This window comes from Nanorana parkeri, unplaced genomic scaffold, assembly GCF_000935625.1.
Source record: "Nanorana parkeri isolate BGI_ZX_2015 unplaced genomic scaffold, ASM93562v1 scaffold2081, whole genome shotgun sequence".
Taxonomy (NCBI): domain Eukaryota; kingdom Metazoa; phylum Chordata; class Amphibia; order Anura; family Dicroglossidae; genus Nanorana; species Nanorana parkeri.
Genome location: NW_017308349.1, coordinates 144,733 through 164,384, shown reverse-complemented (window position 1 = coordinate 164,384; position 19,652 = coordinate 144,733). Strand labels below are relative to the sequence as shown.

General features: G+C 41.6%; 1 protein-coding gene across 1 annotated transcript in view; it reads left to right on the top strand.

The window, feature by feature from the left end:
- The first annotated feature begins 19 nt into the window (after positions 1 to 19).
- Positions 20 to 19,652, top strand: part of EIF1AD (eukaryotic translation initiation factor 1A domain containing) — a 27,213-nt gene continuing 7,580 nt past the window's right edge. The window contains exons 1-5 of the mRNA XM_018572594.1: positions 20 to 129; positions 2,099 to 2,277; positions 14,268 to 14,376; positions 17,292 to 17,400; positions 19,520 to 19,570. Coding sequence (XP_018428096.1) covers positions 2,191 to 2,277; positions 14,268 to 14,376; positions 17,292 to 17,400; positions 19,520 to 19,570 — 356 coding nt within the window. The 5' untranslated portion in view covers positions 20 to 129; positions 2,099 to 2,190. The remainder of the gene's footprint in view (positions 130 to 2,098; positions 2,278 to 14,267; positions 14,377 to 17,291; positions 17,401 to 19,519; positions 19,571 to 19,652) is intronic.

The following is a 19,652-nucleotide window of genomic DNA, read 5'->3' as shown; positions in this document are numbered from 1 at the left end:
AGACTCGTGAGTGAAGTCACCGGAAGGCTCCCATCCCATAGTCTTGTCTGGGTAGATACAAGGGGCGGCCATCTTTGTACTCCAGAGACCAAGCTAGAGGTGGACGGTGCTGTGGGCAGAGAGTGACAGGTTCAGTACACGTGTATCTATTTCATTAGCATTAGTGTATATAAAATATGAAGTAGCTTCTCTTTCTTTTTACATTCTTAACAGGGCATATTCGTTTATCATAAATTTGCAATTTGATAAAAAGTTTAGTTGTAGTGAACGTCATTATTCACATAAGAATACTTGACAGTAAACATGTCGTTAGAAATGTACAGGTACTGCCAGAGCTTTCTTTTCTGAAAAATACTAGTTGCCTGTCATACTTACCTGATTGAATAAGTGTGCACCTACCTCCCAACTATCCTGTGATTTGAAACAACCCTTGATAGTCACACTGATCCACCCCATGTCCTGGAGCTGGAATGCTTGTTCTAGTGCCAGTAGCTGACCGGTTCAAGTGTAGGAAAGTGGGGAAAACCTATCTGGGATAGACTTCTCTTCCTCTAAGGTGCCTTTTTTTAGCCAGCCAGCAGAATGTGGGTATGATAAGCAGATGTTTAGTGGCCAGAATTCCACGGTGGTCATAATCGCATCTGAATGTTAGTTTTGCGTAAATTGTTGGCACTATATCAATACCTGTATTAAATGAATGTATCCCATTGCACTCCAGACCGGAATCCCAAGCATGTGAGAAGGTAGTCACCCACACACCAAGGTCCAATACATCGATGCCGCTTTATTTGATGTCAGATATACATGGTATCACATGGGAAAGCAACCTGCAGGGGGCCCTTCATCTGGCAAAATATAGTGACCATGTTGCTACCATATAACGTACAGATATATTGGGCCTTGGTGTGCAGGTGATACAAGTATTCAAAAAATCAAGCACTCAATATATCCCAAACAGTTCAAATCCCAATTTTTTACGCCACTTAGCTCCCAGGCAATTTGTTCGCCAAGCCCTGTGTGAGCCTTCTCTACTTTTCCACAGTGGTCAGACATAGAGCTGGTTGCATTGCTTGTGTTTGCTGAGACAGCAAAGGGCAAGAATCCCAATACCAGGTAAGTGAAAGAGGACAAAATTCCAGCAGCCTTTGTCTTGGATAAAAATAACAATGTGTGTGTTGAACTGGCATTGTGCTGATAGCTGTACAGGAGTGGCTAAAATGCCACAGCTGTCTTGTGCCTTCAGGTTGTTCCTCTTTCTAAAGTAGGAAATAAAGATCAGGCTTCCTAGGCCAGCTTGGGCTCAGAACTTAGAATAGATTTGTTCACACACCCAAGTATATGAGCAAATTGGCAGCTGAATAAGAAAACAGAAGAAGTCATACCAATGTGTATTTTCTGGCACATTTTGCTAAGGACTGCCTCTCCCTGCCCAATTAGTGGCAGTAATTGCGACAGGGGCATTATCGGCCCCCTTGTTACGTAAAGCTGCAGGGTAGGTAATGTGCATCTCTGCAACTAGTTGAGCTGGGGGGTTGTTATGCTGTGCTTTATGTTACGTACTCCTGCCTGACTAGTGATGAGCATGGGCTTGGTGCGAACCCAGTTCACCTGAGTTTGCACAAACCTGATCTAAATTGGGACTGCAAACCCCCCAGCCCAAACAGTGATGGCAGGGGCATTCTCAGCCCCTTTGTAACTTATAAGTGCAGGACGGGGAATGTGTCTACTATAATTGATTGGGCCAGTGGGAGGGGGGTTGTTGGGTGTTGGTCACAGCTTTGAGAGAGCTAGGTGTGAACCCTGTTTGCCCACGCCTGCTCAAAACTGTGAGTGCCATTCCCCACACCCAGTCCAATCAGTTGCGGCAGTTGTGGATGCTTGAAACAACATATTGAAGGTAAAGGGTCAGCGTAATAGATAACTATTTGTCTCCTAATTTTTCGGATAGAACACTCGTATCATGTATTATATGGTTCTCTTTCATGACCCGCACTGGCTGGCATTAAACATTATTTACAAGCTTGACCGTAAAATATTTGCTGTATGGCATCCTTGTTTATTGCTGGTGCTCTGAACATTATATCCCTTTTTTGCTTAGGTTAAACCCACTGGAACTTTGAAGACTGTGTGTTTTTACATGTCCACAAAACCATATGAACACATAAAGCCTGCTACTTCAAATTCTAAAACATGTCAAAAGCAACCAAACGAAAACATGTAGTGAAAGAGGTTTTACTGGAATATGTTCAGCCTACAGAGAATCAGCGCATAGTGAAGGTCAGTATCGTGTGCATGGTTTGTATCTTCTGTCAACAGTGTTTCTAGCTGTTTTCTCTACATATCATTTGATTGTACACCTGTTGGAGAGAAGATCACTGGACTAGTGAGGAAGGTAAGTATTATCCCAGGTAGTTTGTATGCAGGTAGGTTGGGAGGATTTATTAAAAAACAACTTCACTAAAGGTGAAGTTGTTCTTTAAGGCTTCTATGAAACGTTTGTCGGGTACTGCAGTTTTTCAGGTCCCTTCTCTTTTCAGGTTGGAAAGAATGGACGTATCCTAGTAAGCTTCTTTTGAGGAACACAAGCAGCAAAAGACTAGATCTTATTTGCTTGCTTCTAGATGGTATGATTCATAAGTTGCTAATTGCATAAGTTACATAAAGCCAGACATTCTCTTTGTAAATCTGGATGAGTTGCCTTCTGGAGCTTTTCAGATGCACATACATATTAAAGTGTATCTGAACTCAAGAATAAAAATGTAATATATTGCAGCTTATGAGTCCTTAGATGTGGTAGTTGACATAGTGTTTCTCCAATTAGTGTGGCTCCTCTTTCTACAGGAAACACAATTAAGAAAGCAGTTAAATACCCTCCCACCCCTCGTCCCTCAGTTTTTTTGTGTTTACTACCGTCCAGGAAGCTTTGTCACATTTGTTTCTTTGCCTGACCAGTCGGCCTTGTGGTCGCAGGTCCCCCCTCTGTGCAGCTCTGTTTTCAGGCTGTACTGTGTCTGCGGCCTTGCTGTTGGTACGGAGGGTTTCCCCTGTATTTCCAGGTTTTTCTTCCTCCATTTTTTGCCCGAGGAGGAAGAGACCTGAAGCCCTAGTCAGTTGTGACATGACATGAGGTACCAGAGCTGCCGCTGCGTTGAGGCACGTCCCACTGGTAAGCTATAAACCATGCGTAAAAACTTAAATGAAACCCAATGGATCAACCTCATAAGAGGGAATGAGTTAACAGTCCTCTTTTGTCAAGGAAACAAGTCAATAGAAGATTATAGTTGAAACCCCTGGGTTGTACACAGTCAACATGTGTCGAACTCAAGGCCTAGGGGCCTGAAGCTACATGAAGCAAGCCGATGTACGGCTGATTTCAGCCGATGTACGGCTGAAATTAGCCGTACCAGCCTGAAGTGAATAGCCGAACAGTGTTCGGCTCACTTCAGATCGGTCTTTCACTTGGCTGCCCTCGGCAGCTTGGTGAATAGACCCCATAGTCTCACAGATACCTTTGAGGGAAATCATAATGTTGATGCGGCCCACAATTAAATTGAGCTTGACACCCCTGGTCTGGGGTTTAGATCCAAAAAGCCTCTCTCCGGAGCAGTTGTTTGGACCTATCACCGCCCCTGGGGTGTGCATGTATTTGCTCAATAATCATGCCTTTTAAGCTCGTGTGTTTGATGTTGCTTCACGGCAAAGTGCAGTGCTACCGGTTTATTGATATCTAGGTCTTCGCCTCTCTGATGTTTGGCAATTGCTATGCGGATGCCACTCCTGTGTTTTTGGAAGCGACACTTAAAAGGAACCATTGTTTTGCCCACATATACTGATGAGCAAGGTCATTTTAAAAGGTATACACAGAATTCTGAATCACAAGTATAGAAACCTTGGCTCAGATAATAGAATTGCAAACATTGCAATGATGGGATCTGTGACAGCCTAATTTTTTTGAAAAGGCAAACTTTTTTTGTTATATTTGGACCTTGGGTCTGCCTGTACCAATAGGTTCCTAAGTGCACTGTTCTGTTTTTGTACACGTAGAGGTTTTTTGTTAACAATTGGGGCTAGGGATGTACCGACACTAGTATCGGTATCTGGGCCGATACAGGGCATTTTCACGAGTACTTGTGAAAATGCCCCCCATACTGAAGGCTGTTACTGGCCCTTTACATTTTTTAATCGGATTGGCCGCCTCAGGTTACGCGCTTGTGGGGTCCTGAGGCAGCCTTCCAGGTACCTGGCACTAGCTGTCTTTGACGCTGCCTGCCAGGTTCCACGTCTCCTCTTGATTGCTGGTGCAGGCACTGCTCGAGGCAGCCCCACTTCATGAATACAGCCATCTGGAGGCAGCCCTGGCGGGATCTGGACGCAGCCTGGTGGGATCTGGACTACATATGTCACCAGGCTGCATACAGATTCTGTACACAGCTTTGGTGGGATCTGGAGTCCAGATGTCACTAGGCTGTGCACAGATTCTGGACGTAGCCCTGGTGAGATCTGGACTACATATCTCACCAGGCTGCGTACAGATTCTGAACGCAGCTTTGGTGAGATTTGTATACAGCCTGTTGGGATCTGGATTCCAGATGTCACCAGGCTGCGTCCAGATTCTGAACGCAGCCTGGTGAGATCTGTATTTAGCTCTGGTGAGATCTCTATTCCGCCCTGGCGAACATCTGTATGCAGCCTAGTAGAGCTGCAGCTAACGATTATTTTCAAAATCGATTAGTTAGCCGATTATTAAGTTCGATTAATCGGATAAAAAAAATGTAAAAATAAAATACATTTTAAAAATGGCTCCAGTGATGGACTACTAGTTTGTATTGAGATTGTAGTCCATCACAGGAGCAAGCTTGGAGCGGTGGAAGTAAAAAAGAAAAAAAGTGTGGTGTGCAATATAGTGAAATGAAAAGTGTAAAATTATACAGCAATGAATGCAGAACGGCACAGGCTATAGAGGACTACAAAACCCAGCAATACATTATACAGCGCAATGTGGAATACCTCCAGCTATAGAGGACTACAACACCCAGCAATAGTACATTATAGCTGGCGGTATTCTGCATTGCGCTGCATAATGTACTATTGCTGGGATTTGTAGTCCTCTATACAGCGCAATGTAGAATACCACCAGCTACAGAGGAGTACAACAAATCCCAGCAATAATACATTATACAGTGCAATACCACCAGCTATAGAGGAGTACAACAAATCCCAGCAAAACATTATACATACAGTGTCAGTATCAGAGCAGATCCACATCATGTGTAGAAATTGTGAAATCGGCAAATTATCCTTGAGATGTTGGGGGTGGGCACTTTGATAATGTAGTAGGTTGTTTCTATGTGTGGGTTTGGAATAGACAGATGTATTGAATCTATTGTTACCTATGGTAACCCATACATCAAGGAAGGAGATTTCATGTATAGAAATCGTAGGGTTAAAAATAATCCCAGGAAACAACCCATTCAGAAACCCCACAAACTCATCAGATTTGAATGTTGCCATCCCATATCAAGAAAGTATCATCTATGCATGGCTGCGACTGTATCCAGGTCCAAAGGTGTGGTGAGTTCCCCTGCCCAGTGCAGTGTTGAGGTAGAATTACTGGAGGTGGACTTATTGGGCCTTGACCATGCATTTTTGTTTTTTGTATTGCCTAGGATTCTTCTCCAGAGAAAATTACACTCCAGGGTTCTGTTCCACCTAATGCCCCAGCTGCCAAACAAAATAGAAAGTGCTGAGGTAACTGTAATATTAAGCTCCCCGCTGCATATGCTAAACCCTTTTGTGATCTATTGATCTATCTATATAAATTGTTAGCTACTGAATCTTCTACCCTAATGAGAGGTTTCTTTGATTTCTATGAGGACTGAAATGGTGGCAACTATGTAGTCATTAAGAATGTTATTTCTGAAATTTTTCTTCTACTCCTTCTGGAGTTCCTTCGGGGTTATAGGTTAAATCTGCTCCATTATTTAGGGAGTTAAAGAGGTGCAGAGGAAAGACTAGGCTTCAGGATCCTGTTCAGATGGTTCCTTAGAGGAATGGGAGACCTTGGATGAGGAGGAGAGTTCCCAAAACCTCACGTCATCTGTTTCCACTAGAACATATGGTTTTCATTATTGCAAGCCATATATGCTACGGAACAGATCCCAGACCCACCTAGGGCAGTGTCAGTTCAAGACCGTCTTTATAGCGGGCTGGTAGAAGCACAGGGTAGGTGTTTTCCAGTTCACCAATCTCTTAAAGAGCTGGTGGAAGTAGAATGGAAAGAGCCAGAAAGAAGATCCTTGGGGTTCAGACCCTGGAAGAGGAGATTCCCCTTTGCTAAGGAAGGGAAATATTTCAAGTGTCCTAGACTTGATGCAGCTTTGGCGCAATTCTCTCTAAAAAAAGCTGATCTATCTTATGAGGACACAGGAAATATTAAGGATCAGATGGATCGTAAGGCAGAAGTGTTCCTGCATAGGGCATAGGATTCAAATGCTGCCTCCATGACTCTAGCAGTAGCAGCCACATGTGTACCACGCAATATGGACCTTTGGATGGAACATACTTCCTTACACATTTCTCAGGGGGCTCTGGCAGAACAAGTTTTAGAATCCTTGTCAGTTTTTGGAAAAGCTTCTGCAGAGATTGTTAGGGTCACAGCCAGGTCTGGGGCTCAACTAAATTCTGCCGGGTGGGCTATCTGGCTAAAATCCAGACTTTGTTCTATTCTTTTTGAAGGAGGTTTATTGTTTGGGTCTGGGCTGGATGAGGTATTGACCAGATCCTCCAAGAAAGGGCAGAAGTTCCCAGAGAAAAATAAAAGGGTATGTAATATACGTGAGGAGAGGAGGGTCTTTTAAGCAGATTAAGTGACGTGTTTCCTGTGTGTGGGGGAGGAGATTCCATCTCGTGATGCTGTCCTGGAAGACTAATGGAAATAGAGTTACCGGTAAGTCCTAACTCTGAATTTTTTTGTCCCCCACAGGAGCAAAAGAGCAGACCAATAAACCCTAGTTTCAAAAAAGAGGCTGGCCCTTTTACTAAGAACAAGCCCAGAGGAGGAATGTTGTTTTTCGGCTCCTGAGGCCGCAAACAAAGATTCTAAGTGATGCCATCAGAAAAGTGGGAGGAAGGCTTACCCTATTTGTATCTAGCCGAGAAAAGATCTCAGTCAATTTGTTTTAGATCTGTTCGAGGGGCTACCATCTAGAATTTCTGACCTAACCTCCACAAACTTTTTTTTTTTTTTTTTTTCTTATGAGATTTGCAAGAGATTGGGTAAAAGCTCAGGCATTAAGCGAGTGTGTTCAAAGTTTGGCCTCACAAAATTTAATTGTTCCGGTTCCCAAGGGGCAGCAGTTTCTGGGGTTTTATTCACGTGTTTTTTGTTACCAAAACCATCGGGCAAGTTCAGGATGATCTTAAATTTGAAAAAGTTTAATCGGTTTCTGGTTTTCCAGCATTTCTGGATGGATAACATTTATTCTGTTCTCTCCTGAAATCAATATTTATGATCACCCTGGATCTGAAGGATGCGTACCTGCACATACCAATTTGTTTAGAGCATCAAAAGTTCCTGCGTTTCGCTATAAAGATGAAAGTGTGGATTGTTTTCTGGCAGTTTTGGGCACTTCCCTTGGGGCTATCGGCGGCCCCCAGAATTTTTACCAAGATTTTGGCAGAACCAATATAATTTTTGCGCCTCCATGGCGTTTGTTTGATTCCGTAACTGGACTATGTTTTCATTTATGGCCCGCCGGAGACGGAAGTATTAAGCAATCTTTAAAAGGTCAGAGAGTTGCTGGAACATTTGGGTTGGGTTGTAAATCTAGAAAAGTCTTTCTTACTCCAGCCCAGTCGGTAGTCTTTCTGGGCTACACCGTGGACTTGGTGGCAGGCAAGTTATTTCTGACAGAGGGGAAAATCCTCAAGATTCTAGAGTTGAATCAGGCTGCCCTTTCCAGAATTTGTTTTACCTTAAGGGACATCATGAGACTATTGGGAGTTATGACCTCCTCAATCCTAGCTCTGAAGTGGGCTTAGTTCCATTCCAGATGTCTTCAGATGTTCCTATTATCACAGTGGGACAGAAGAAGTGGAACAGAAAGTTCATCTTCCGGGAGACATTCGTGAGTCTCTAAGCTGGTGGATGTCTCCCAGTGACGTTGATAGAAGGCAAGCTATGAGGTCAAAAGGGTCCTATTCATGTCACTACGGATGTGAGTTCATGCGGCTGGGGAGCACATACGTTAGGGCTGCATTCTAAGGGACCCTGGATTCAAGACCTGGTAAACGCCTCTTCAAATTTGAGGCAGCTATCAGCTGTGACGGAAGCGTTTATGACCTTTCAGGCAAGCCCAGAGGGGAAGGAGGTGCAGGTGTCCTCTGACAATTGCACCACAGTGGCCTACCCAAGTCACCAAGGGGGAAACCAGATTCCCAGCACTAATATTTTTCTCTGGGCAGAGTCTCGGATTTGTTCAATTTCTGCAGTCCACATAAAGGGAGAGTGCAACGAGACTGCAGATTTTTTGAGCCGCAGGCCCATTCACCAGAACGAGTGGGAACTTCGCCAGGAGTTGTTTGCACAAATAGTCGAATTATGGGGACAGCTGGAAGTGGACTTATTTGCAAGAAGACTAAACTGAAAAGTACCAGCCTTTTATTCCCTGTAGAGGGAGAGGGTTCCAGAGGGGTGGATGCACTGGCTCAGAACTGGGATTTCATTCCTGCGTACGCATTTCCTCCTCTGGTCCTATTGCCTCATATTCTGCAAAAACAAAGCAGGTCAGTCTGTGCCCTCGTTATGGTGGCCTAAGAGCACCTGGTTCTTGGAGCTTCAAGTATGATCCATCCTCCCTCCTTGGGTCCTGCCTTTGTGGAGGGATCTGTTGTCTTAGGGGCCGGTCTTGCATCCGAACCTGTATTTCTTTCAATTGACGGCCTTGCTCTTGAGAAGCGGATCCTGCAATTAAAAAGGTGTTCAGAGAGAGTGAATGACACCCTTCTTTCTAGCAGGAAGATAGTTACAAGGAAAATTTACATTAAAGTCTGGAGAGTTTTTTTCCTCATGATATATTATAAACACAGGAATGTTATTTCACCTTCGGATCCTGTTATCTTAGATTTTTCCCTCGTGCACTGATGGAGGTAGTATATTTTTATCTCAACTGAGGGACAAGGGGGTGGGAGGGTATTTAACTGCTTTCTTATCTGTGTTTCCTGTATAAGGAGGAGCCAATCATCTCAGGTTGCTGTCCTGTAAGATTCATAGAAATACCATTAGCGGTAAGTTTAACGGAACATTTTTCAGGCTTTTTTTTTCTTTTATATTCACCTGGTGATCCTGCTAGTGACACACTTCCTGTACTCAGGTGACAACTCTCGCATACTGTACTGTATCTATAGAAGAACAGTGTGGTCAGCCTAGGACAGGAAGTGTGTCAAATAAATACAAAAGGTCTCTAGCACACTTTTAAGCTAGCCAGCAATATAAAAAGTACTTAAAGGGGTTCTAAACCCTCCGCGTTTTGCCTATATCTACTGCTAGCAAGCAGTAGATATAGGCAAACAGTTTAAAAAAAAACCAGCGGTTTAAACTTACCTTGTTTTCTGGAAAAGTGGTTCTGACGAAGGAGGCGTGACCTCGGAAACGTTAACCATCAGGGAGGAAGAGTAGCTGGTGGGCTAAGCCTTTCATGCTTTTACCGTTTCATGCCTTTTTAAACTTAATCCTTTTTGAGTATGTTTTCATCTGTTTAAATTATTTTATTAAAATGTTTTTACGTGATGGAGGCGCTCTGTGTTTTGTTTTTCCAGAATTGAGGTTTCCCTAAAGCCTTTTTGAGAGCCTGCCTCATTCACGGTTCATACAAAGATCACTGCAGATTTTCTCCTTGTTTGGACATAAGCCGCTGGCGCTTTGTTATATACTGTTTACCTTGTTTTCGCTGAGTGCTCCCGCCCGAGAATCCGAAACTGCTCGGGCGGGCGCATGCGCAGTTCGGATTCTCGGCCGGGATGCGAGCAGAGACACAAGGTAAGTCTATGGACAGCGTGCACCCGCATGCAGACACCGTGGGATCAGAAGCGCCAGCAAGCAGTGAGGAGTCAGCGCTGGATCGGAGAGCCGCCGCACCGCTGGACAGATGAAAACATTAAGAGACATGATTTAAGGTAACTGCTGACATTAACATTGGGGGGAGGGAACTTTTTTTTTTATCCTTTAATGTCACTTTAACTGTTTTATCTATTTAGTTTAGGATAAAGTTTCCCAAGTCATCTTCCAGGATGGCATACTTGAGAAATATCCCCACCCACCAGACAGAAAACACAACCCCTAGAACGCTTTAAAAGACAGCCATCCTTACTGCTGCCATTCTCCCTGTTTTTTTTCTTATGTGTTAATAGGCAGTGTGTATAGACCCTCCTTTGCTGAGCTACCAGTGCAATTCTTTATGCTCGTAAGATGTAGTGTGTGTGTGTAGACAAAAACAAAAATGAAAAGTAGCAACAAGGAGCATACTTGTCATTAATTATCAGCAACTGTAAGTACGATACGAGGACCCTTTGTTGAAAATTGAAATATAATCAGATGGTCATTCACCATCATGAGTGCGATGTATGAGTGTGGATGTGCTCACATATGTAATGTCTGCAGAAACAGATTGGTCAGCCAGGGCAAAATTCCAACTGGAGAAATCCTGTTAAGGTGCCCATACACCTTACAATTATCTGGAGATTGTTGTCTGCGATTTGCGTTTTCATCCGAAATCTGATTTTTGTCTTTCAAGCAGGCTAAAAAACTTTTGTCTAGTTGGACGAAAATTGACAGGTTAGTGGCGTTTGTTGTAGAACAAAAATCTCAAGATGCAAACTGCACATGCTCAAACGAAAATCTGTCCTTTTGATCGATGAAAACTGGCCAGGTGGTGGTGCTGGCGAGCGTTAATTGTGAACTACATTGTTCTGTGCATGATGGGCTAGTTGTAAGAGAATTGAACAAGTGTGAGCTGTCTGGACAAAAAAAGTTATACAATGGTTGTAAGGTTTATGGCCACCTTTTAGACCTGAGGCTAAGAGGAACTAAAAATGAAGAAAAGGGGGAATATACAGAAGATACAGTTGTGCTCAGAAGTTTGCATACCCTTGGAGAATTGGTTTACTCGTCTTATACAACGAGTATAGCCCAAAACCTATATTTTTACAAAAAGTGGGGGGTCGTCTTATACGCCGGCAAATACGGTATGTACTATTTTAAAGAAAACATGAGTGAGCTGGCAGAACACTTTTCTTTGTTATGGGATTCATGTTCAACTGTAGGTCATAACAGAATGGCACAATCCTAAAACAAAACATGGCAACAAATCAAAAAATGAAATGACCCCTGTTCAAAAGTCTGCATTCCCTCAGTTCTTAATACTGTGTTTTGCCCCCTTTAGCATCAATGAGAGTGTGCAGTCTTTTGTAATGGCTGTCTATGAGGCCCCAAATTCTTGCAGGTGGTATAGCTACTAATGGAAATAGAGTTACCGGTAAGTCCTAACTCTGAATTTTCGTCTTGGCAAAATGTCTCTAGGTCATGCAAAGTCTTCGGTCGTCTTGCATGAACCGCATGTTTGAGATCTCCCCAGAGTGCCTCGATGAGTCAAGAGTCTGTGATGGCCACTCCAGAACCTTCACCTTTTCCTGCTTTTACCACTGGAGGGTCAACTTGGCCTTGTGCCTATGGTCATTGTGGTGCTGGAAAGTCTGAGCGTCCAACAATGCGCAGCTTTCGTGCAGAAGAATGCAAATTGTCTGCCAGTGTTTTCTGATAACATGCTGCATTCATTTTGCCATCAATTTTCACAAGATTCCCTGTGCTTTTAGAGCCCCTCCCCCCCCCAAAAAAAAAACATCCGTGCGCCACCACCATGCTTCACAGTAAGGATGGTATTCTTGTCGCTATCGGCCTTGTTGACCTCTTTCCAAACATAGCTCTTGTGGTTGTGACCATAAAGCTCTATTTTGGTCTCATCACTCCAAATTACAGTGTGCTGGAAGCTGTGAGGCGTGTCAAAGTGTTGTTGCATATTGTAACCGGGCTTTTTTTGTGGCATTGGCGCAGTAAAAGCTTCTTTCTGGTAACTCGACTATGCAGCTCATTTTTGTTCATGTTTCGGCATATTGTGCTCCTTGAAACAACCACACCATCTTTTTCCAGAGCAGCCTGTATTTCTCCTGAAGTTACCTGTGGATTTTTCTTTGACGAACAATTCTGGCAGTTGTAGCTGCAATCTTTCTTGGTCTACCTGACCTTGGCTTGGTATCAAGAGATCTCCGAATGTTCCACTTCTTAATAAGTGATTGCACAGTACTGACTGGTATTTTCAAAACTTTGGATATCTTTTTTATATCCTTTTCTATCGTTATAAAGCTCCATTACCTTGTTACACAGGTATTTTGACAGTTCTTTTCTGCTCCCCATGGCTCAGTATCTAGGCTGCTCGGTGCATCCACGTGAGAGCTAACAAACTCATTGACTATACACTAGACACGAACTGCAATTTAAAAATCCAAGATGTGGGAAATTAACCTTTTAATTGCCATTTTAACATTTCAGGGTATGTAAACTTTTGATCAGGGCCATTTTGCTGATTTCTGTTATTATCCTTAAACAAAAGACAGATTTTTGGCATGATCAGTCATATTGTCAATATCAATGCCAAAATTTCACGCATTTTGCCAGGGTATGCAAACTTTTGAGCACAACTGTAGATGAGGATAGAATAAGAAAAGAGAATAGATAGGAAGGGAGCAAGTGTTCGAAGGGAAGGTATGAAGCATCTATGAGGGACCAGAGATGGGCCGTTGCAGACACCACCAGGGCGAGAACCCTATGATTATATTTACCTGAGACCTTTATGGCCCTTATACTGTCATTCGACAATATTGGGAGATAGTGAGTTGTCTGTGGAAACCAAATCTTTTTAAATTTGATGACCTTGTCCTGGAGGATAGACACGAGTTTCTCATTGACCCAAATACCATGACATTTTATGTTTAACCTGGGCAATAGTTGGGGCACCAGACCACCAAGCCCTAGCAAAGTACAGATGCAAAAGTTTAAATTGTTTTTTAGTGCAGCCCGTGGGTTGAAGATTGATCAAGACCTAATATGGCTTCTTGGGGATGTAAGGCCATATAAACGAGTGCATCATCAATTAAGTCTAGGGCAATCTCAGCAGGAGGTTACAGATTGCTCCACAGCCCCTGAAGCAGAGATTCAAAGCACCGCACACACATTTTGGACAATCTGTGGGGCACCATATACCAATGAATTAGTACCTTGTAATTGGCTTCATTGAAAGTGGAGTTCAGTGAGCCATATGCTGTGGTGTCCCAGATTTGCAACTGATGCTTCGCTTCTAAAAGGATGCCCACATCACTTTCCCAATATGAAATATACACCGGGGGATATTGTTAATCTAGTTCCAGTAGAGATTTCTAGATCAGGGAAACAGTCCCTTTTATTTAGGGGATTGCAAAACACTTCCTAGACTCTAATAATGCAACCAACACCTGGTTGTGACTAACAGATTATTTGGATTCGAGAGACGTTCACCATATTTATTCCCAGATAATTTTTTTTGTACAAGTCATTCTGAATTGAGAAAGCTGGTCGGATGTCCAGTGAAACGTTTTCAAGAAAAATACAGCAAGTCCAATTGTCTTGACTTATTTTTTACAGATATAGCATGACCTGGATGAATGAGAACCTTCACAGACAACAGCTTTTTTTACATTATTCCTTTACCTTTCCTTGCTCAGTCACCACTTGGTAGTGCGCTTCTGTATTTTTTGTCTTGGCTATTGCACCAGCCCACTATCTGCTGTATTTACTTTCAGCAGCCATTCATTTCAGTGGCACCCCAAATGCGCCTTCCACCCACACTGTGATCGCCCTCACTGGAACGCATGGTACTGCAATGCTGTGTGTTTCAGTGCAGTGCGATTGCAAAATATTGTGCATGAAGTTTTATTCTGAAGTAAACTTTGTAACACTGCATTTGTGTATTTTATTTTAAATTAAGGTGATATATATTTTTTAATTAGATTAATCGAAAAAATTATCGGGCAACTTATCGATTATAGAAATAATTAGTTGCACCCCTAATATGTTTGTGATACCCAATAAATACACCAGCTTCATTTAATGTGTATTATTTTTCACTGTAGCTATTCTTGAGGATTGACACCTGATCTATTTTTCTTTTATTTGATGACAGGTTTTAGGCAGCCCTGGAAATAACCTCCATGAGGTGGAGACTGCAGAGGGCGAGAAGTTTTTAGCCAGCATGCCCACCAAATTCAGGAAGAACATTTGGATCAAGAGAGGTAATGAAGTGTAACACTAAGCTATAGGATCTCCAGTCTGCAGATATAACTACAATGGTGCCCATATAGTTTATTGTGCAGTACAGATAATAATGAAGATAACTTTCTGCTGCCCAACATGAGTTTTTTGCTGAAAGGAAATATTTGTTGCATGATACATGGAGTTTGCCATTTCTGACTTCTCATTCTGCAAATATGAGTTCCCTGGTTGTCAAGCTGACCCTTTGAGTCACAGACTTAAAACAAGTGTGTAGGTTAGGACTTCTGACTTTCCTGATCTGCATACTTGTTCTGGTCGGTGATTGCCATCAAGGGGTTACATCACTCAGTAGCTTTACTCAGAGATTACAACTACCCATGCTTATTGAACCCTAATGGGTTGCCTACATGATTATTTTAGTGATTATTTTAATCACTTAAAGTATATAATTGCATTCCCTGTTGGCAATTGTCTCATTTGCTGTGGTTTCAACTAAGGGCATATTGGCTAAGAAGTTGGCTGTTTGTCTTGAAACCGTGGGTCCTAGGTTTAATTCCAAGTAAGGACACCAGTTACATGGCGTTTGTTTTTTTTTAATTCGTTGTGCTTTGTTTTTTGTAGATGTATATGAGCAGTAATTAAAGTGGACTGTGGGATATTTTTGTGGGACAGAGACTAATCTGATTAGCAACGTGCCCTAGAAAAAGTTGAAACTATATGAATGCGTAAAATGATACACTGCACACATGTACACATGTATACATACTGATATGACACACTCAGAAACATTAACACACATACTGACATTCAGACAAATCACAAAAAAATATACGACATTGCAAACAAAAATCATCACAAACAAATGTGCAGACATTAACACTGGTACCGCATATAGTTAAAATGTGTTTTGAAGTATGCCATTTTATTAAATTTGGCAAGCGGCCCCCATGGTAGAAGAAAATTTGTCCAGTGGACTCCAATTGAATAGCATATGAGACCCCTGCTCTAGGATAATAGAAATAGCTAAACAATAGTTGGAAGGAAAGCTGCATCAACGCAGCTCTCCAGCAATGCAGTAATAGGCCCATGTACGTTGTGTCCTGGACTATTTTTTATTTTTGGGGAAGGAAGCTGCACTTTTTTTTTATGTATTCTAAAACTGTTAAGAAATGGGGCTAAAAAGGAAAAAAAATGGAAAATTGGTTACTAGAAAAGTGTGAGAAAAGAATATATTTGGATATCTACCACATGTGAATCAGAGTTACACCTGGTAAATTGGGTACTAGCAGACTGTTATGTTGTGATTTGAGTGGTATAAAAATCTTGGTGGATTATTAATAATAGGGTGATGTCTGAATTTTATAGTTAGATTCAGTAGACAGTGCCTCCAGCCGATTATGGCAAATAATAAATAACTTAATAAACGGTATGAATTTAGTTCAGACACTTAATACACCCCAAAATCAATTCTCTGAGTTCTTTGAGCTTACGGTGATTTCTTGCCACAATATATAAATATCTCCCAATTAAATTAATAAATCAAAATAATTTATTAATATACAAGTATAATCATATATTTCTGTACAAAACTTAAATTACTGGTGATTACAATTCATATACACAATCGAAGAAATAAATGGAAATAAATTATCAGAATATTCAAATAAAAATACCTAATCACCCTTAAGACAGTTTCTCACTTTCCGCGGCCGCAGGAAAGAAAGATACGCATCTCAAAAGTAAAATTTCTCTTGCGATTTTCTAACGATTTCTGAAGACACTAGGTTTACTAGTCTAATAGGAACAACAAGCAAACAGGCAAGTATACCTATAATAGCAAACTAGTTACACACAGATCTGTATCCAATTTAACCATACACAATACAATCTCAGAAATGGAAAAAGATATGGAAAGATTATCAGAATAATTCACCCTGCACACTGTTAATAAGAGTTGTAAACAAAAACACTAATAATAAAATATAACCGCTATGATTTTAGAATAAAGAAAGTTTAATTTTTTATATATAATCTGTATCTCACCAATCCTTCAAAAGAAAAATGTTCAGAGTCTTATTGGATGAGATGATGGCTCGTTGTAGGCAGCAAGGGTTAGAGGTCTTGGCAATGATCAATGAGTGGCAGTCCTTTTGGTATATCCAGCAAGTCTTCAGCGGTCTTTCTTTTTTTCTTTTCTCTCCTCCTCTTTCTTTTTTCTTTTCTCTCTTCCCTCCTATGGTATTTTATATGGTTGGGAAGCATTGTTCGTATTGACGACTCCCCAGCCACTATTTACTTTCTTCAAATTGATCGGTTCAGAAATGGGTGGTAACTGGTCATTTCACTTATATTGTCTGCACTCAGTTGAGTAAACCTTGGGTGTGTTGGATAACTTACTCAACCTTGATAATTTTGGAACAATAGGGTAAATTAACTGTCTTGGAGTTTTTATGTTTCTTGGTTCATTTTTCATATGTAGACAAGATATTCTTAATCTGGGTCTTTCTTGATTCATTACTTTTATTTACTGTTCTTGAAGTTAAGGGTCTCTCAGCATTGTCAATTGTGGTTGAATGGTTACCCAGGCTTTCAACTTCATTTGCAATGTTTACCTCTTTGAATAAATCTTGTTAGTACAAAGACTAGTTCCTCAAGGCTCTTTTCTCTATTGTTTGTTCATTGCTTAGTCTTGTACGCAATAGGCTATTTTGGTTAATTTATCTGTCCAGCATAGACTTCTGGCCCCTTGTTGACTGCACAGAAAAGCTTGATTTCGTTTTTGTAAAATTCAAAGTTCATCAGTTTTTTTTTGTAATTTTCTATAGAAGTACCCTTACAGTTATGAGGGCAGAATATATTCAGATATCTACCGGCTGCAAAATCTTGCATTTTATGGAAAAATGCCAGCACATGTAATCAGATTTTTCTCTCATAGGAGATTATGTTATTGTTGATCCGATTGCTGAAGGAGAAAAGGTGAAAGCTGAAATATCCTTTATCATCTATAAGGATCATCAAAGACTTCTACAGAAAGAAGGCCTTTGGTAACAATCTTTTGTAATGTTAAAGAATTTTACTGAACTATAGAACGTTGAAAGTATTGGCAGTATTTTTCCTTGTTTCTGGACATTCTTTAACCCCTTCATGACTGGAGATGTACACTGTATGTCCCCAGCATGAAGTGCTCAAATGATTGACCACTTACATTGTACATGATCAGTTATTTGAAGCTTTTAAAAGCCGGTAACTGCTGAGATCAGCAGTTACTGTTCATTGATGGATGCCGCAGTATTGACTATCCATTAATAAAGGAATTTAAGCTTTTGTATAAGCTTAATTCTTTCATCAATGAAATAATTAATTTTTTACAGATACCTGATCGCTGTTAGCGATCGAGTATCTGACAGTGACAACAGAGCCGTGTGAACGGCTCTGCTGTATCACTGTTTTGACAGCTCTGCACAGATCGGGATGTGTGCTGGCTTATTGCTACATATTTCTATGCTTCCTAGAAATCATCTGTAGTAAAATGAAACATTTGTATCGTAATAAAAACATTGTATCAGACTTCTGATTGTTGGGGGGGGGGGGGGGGGCTGAAATGTAAAGAAATAATAATTTAACAAAATAAAAATTATATAAACAAATATATTTTATCCTATAATTATTGTACAAATTAACCCCTTACAATGAAAATCTGCAGCTTTGTTTTTCACCCTAAGGGGTTAATTTTTCTATTTAACCCTCTCATGACGGCGTTGTTCAAAGTATGTCACTGTCACTAAGTGTGACAGTTATTGACACTAAGGCTGGGTTCCCACCTGGGCGTTCGAAATATGCGCGTATGACGCGAGTTTTGGGCCACGTGTTTTTACCGCGATTTGCGGTCCACGAAATGCGAGTTATGAGGGCTATCCGGCTGTATCCTAATGGATACGCGCAGAAATACGCCCCAAAGAAGTTCCTGTACTTCATTGGGTGTAGGGCATTTTTCAGCGCGTTCCGACGCGCTGAAATACGCCCAGGTGGGAACCATGCCCATAGGAAATAATGGGATTTCATTTGCTGGGCGTTTTACAGCGATTCGATCAGCACTGTAAAACGCCCAGGTGTGAACCCGGCCTTATTTACAGTGACATTGTAGGCCACCTAACCACTATTGGGTTTTAGAGAACATAAAATGTTAGCTTTTTGTTTTTAGGCCCAGAAGTACAAAACAACATTCTCAAATCCTAGGGATGTGAGGTGTTTCCAAATAAAGGACAAATAAATACATTTCTTTTAATGCATTTTTTTTTTTAGCTGTACTACTTTTCTAAAAAACAATAATCAAAACTGGGGAAAAAGTGTTTTCTTTACGGTTTTTTTCCTCCTTTTTTTTCATATTTTATTTGTCCTAAGCGAGGTGTTAGGCACACATATGTGATATAAATATGTAGCCCTATCTGTCCTCTAAAACAACAAAATATAATGTGTGGGTGCACTTTGTAAGAATGTATATTACTGCTGTGGAAGAATCACACAGCAAAAATTTAAAAAGTGCTTCAGTCATTAAAGAACAGGAACTGAAAAAAAAGCTGTCATGAAGGGGTTAAAAAGGAGTGATATTATTTTCTTAAAGGAGAACTATGGGGTTAGGGCTTTTCCCCATAGTTCTCCTTAGGGTAACGGGAGGACACAAACTAGCGTCCTCCCGTCACCCTAAGCTCAGTATACCGCGAGCTACAGCTCGCGGTATACTGAGACGCTGAAGCGGATCCCGACAATTATGTCTGGATCTGCCCAGCTGCATGAGTGACAGCTGGCTCTGCCTATCTAGAGGCTGTACCCGCCCCCTCCCCTGTCCGTTCCGCCAGTCAGCGCTGGCGGATAGGAGGGGGGGGGGAATCCAGCCCCTCCCCTGTCACGGCAGAGAGATGGGACAGGATCGAGAGGTGAGTGAACGCCGGTATGTGTTCGCTCACTTCCCGATCTTCTGAGCCGACCTGTGACAGTCTCATTGTCACAGGTCGGCTAGAACTATGAGGTGAGTGAAAAGCACTCGCCTCATAGTTCTCCTTTAAAGTGAATCTGTGCTTTGCCATTGCAGGGCAGCGCAACAGGTCCACTTAAATGCCAGCTCCATCCACCGCTTATACATACATTGTACATTTTTATTTTTAGGCCAGCTGCGTTCAGTAAAGAAATCGAAAATGATGCCAAGGGCAAAGAGAGGTGAGATATGTTATTTGCATTGTTTAATATATTATGGGATCAGGAAGGAATTGTTTCCCCTGTTGGAGCAAATTGAACCATG